This window comes from Morone saxatilis, unplaced genomic scaffold (genome assembly GCF_004916995.1).
Source record: "Morone saxatilis isolate NCDOM2014 unplaced genomic scaffold, NCSU_SB_2.0 Contig14, whole genome shotgun sequence".
Lineage (NCBI taxonomy): Eukaryota > Metazoa > Chordata > Actinopteri > Moronidae > Morone > Morone saxatilis.
Window position 1 is genome coordinate 6,157,380 of NW_023339696.1, and position 2,113 is coordinate 6,159,492.

Genomic DNA, 2,113 nt, shown 5'->3' on the forward strand with positions numbered 1-2,113 from the left:
GAAACCAGCAACAACAACTAGCTCCTCCTCTGTCTCTCTGCAGTGCTAAAACTTCTGAAGATGGCCACAGGGATGAGAGCTCTTCTAGATACTGTCATGCAAGCCCTGCCACAGGTAAACACACAATACGAAATACGAAAGAGTGATTTTGTTTTATTTATGATTTTTCTTTTTTATGAATATGGGTTAAATATGAAGGTTTTGTTCGGAATAGACAGTTTTCTGAAAGATTTATGCTTGCTGATGAATATTTAACTCAAGTCATATCCGTCCATGTTACAAAATTTGTTCGCTGACCTTAAAATGTCTCATTGTGTACATGCCTTCTCCTACCTCTCTACAGCTCGGCATGATTTTATCATTAAATGAGCATGATAATAAAGGTGAAACGTCACAATTAACAACAATAAACCAGCAATAATCATCTGCTTTGTTAGTAATCTCTAAAGGCACAATAAAAGTAGATGGTGCAGCTGAGGACATAGAGGCCTCAAAGATGTCAGTTAAATTAACGATTCAAAGAGAGGGCCACTTCATACAGCATTTTTGCATGGATTGGACCTTAAACTGAAAAAAGAGCTGTGCTGAGTCAGACTAGACGGCCGACTTCCAGCCTGATGTTACTCTATGCGCTTTTTCTATCCAGTCAACACGCTCCTTTTATGTGCATGTGCACGGATGTTGTGGGAGTACCTCAGGTCTCTCTCCTGCTGCCTGGCATAGTTCTTGGAGGCAAAGAGCAGCTGCACCAAAGATTATGATGCACATGCAGTGACAGACTCCATTGTTCTGCTATTTTCTAAATGTCAAGTGTGCACATATAACGGTCAGGGCACAGAGTGCACAAGAACAGGTTTTGAAGGAACTGGATAAGCGACAACATGCTGGGAACTTTCCGACTGTAATCAAAGCAGATGTAGTTTATAGGAAGTGCAGGGCAGTTCACGGGATCTGCCCAGAAATACTGGAGCACTTCAGGTTCACTTTTTTAGTGAACTGAGTAGAAAGCTGCTTTCAGTAACTCAGGTCAGATTTTTGATAGAAAATGTCAAAGCTGGCAAAAAAAAAACTGGCAAAAACACAGAAAACATGCCTGCCTGTTCATTTCAGCTAAGGTAATAACAGTTTATCAGTTTATTTGCTGAATAAACTGAATTCAGATAGCATGGCGCTGTATATAAATGCACATGTCTTAGGTTAATGTGTGTCAGCCTATTTAGAGAATATGTCAATAGCAAAAAGTTCACGTTGGTGCAAGACATTTTTGTAAATATGTTCTTTTCATTCATAATGCATGGTTAGGTTAGTGTCAAATGGAATAATTACGATGCAATGAATCTTAATGTCTTCTATTGCCTGCAGCTTTAAACAAGCAATATTTACACATATGTATTGCTTCCAGGTGGGAAATCTTGGTCTCCTCTTCATGCTGCTCTTCTTCATCTACGCTGCGCTGGGAGTGGAGCTCTTTGGCAAACTGGGTCAGTCACACTGCTGTCAGAAAACACACACACACACACACGCACGCGGTCTACAAGCTTCAGCAGAAAAGGTTTTTGAATTTAATCATTATTACCACAGTCACGACTTACAGAAAATTTCCCTGCCTGAACTGTCTCTGCTGATTCCTCACTCTGTACCCCCATCTGTCTCGCTGTCTCTCTTTCTCTCACCACTCACATCACATCAGATGCCCGTTTCTAACAAGAAAAGATCACATTTGCATGATCACATTTATTTACGAATTGCTTCCTCAATAGGCCAGCTCCATCCAACTAATTTTCTCTGAGACCGCAACAATGTGTGAGGGGAGAGGATTAGCAAAAAAGAAAGCATCCGGGAGGACAGAATGAAAACAACTTGGTGATGAAGAGGTTGCTTTCTGTGAAATGTTGTTATGCTTCTGCTCGACACATTGGGGAAACAAATGGATGTCTGTTTTCCTGTTTTATAAAGTACAAATCCCTCTCCATTTTCTGCTATGATTTCTTGCTTTTGTCAAGCTCCTGACAAAAGATTTTGGATGTGCCGAATGCCTTCTTTTCCCTGTCGGTGCCTCACTTTAAAAGCTGTTTCAAAGCTGGAGGAGTGAATTGCTTTTTTAAGGTACAGG

The 2,113-nt window shown here is 40.7% G+C and overlaps 1 protein-coding gene across 1 annotated transcript in view; it reads left to right on the plus strand.

Moving 5' to 3' along the window:
• Window positions 1-2,113, plus strand: part of cacna1ha (calcium channel, voltage-dependent, T type, alpha 1H subunit a) — a 52,713-nt gene that overhangs the window by 43,591 nt on the left and 7,009 nt on the right. The window contains exons 29-30 of the mRNA XM_035654996.1: window positions 44-114; window positions 1,403-1,481. Coding sequence (XP_035510889.1) covers window positions 44-114; window positions 1,403-1,481 — 150 coding nt within the window. The remainder of the gene's footprint in view (window positions 1-43; window positions 115-1,402; window positions 1,482-2,113) is intronic.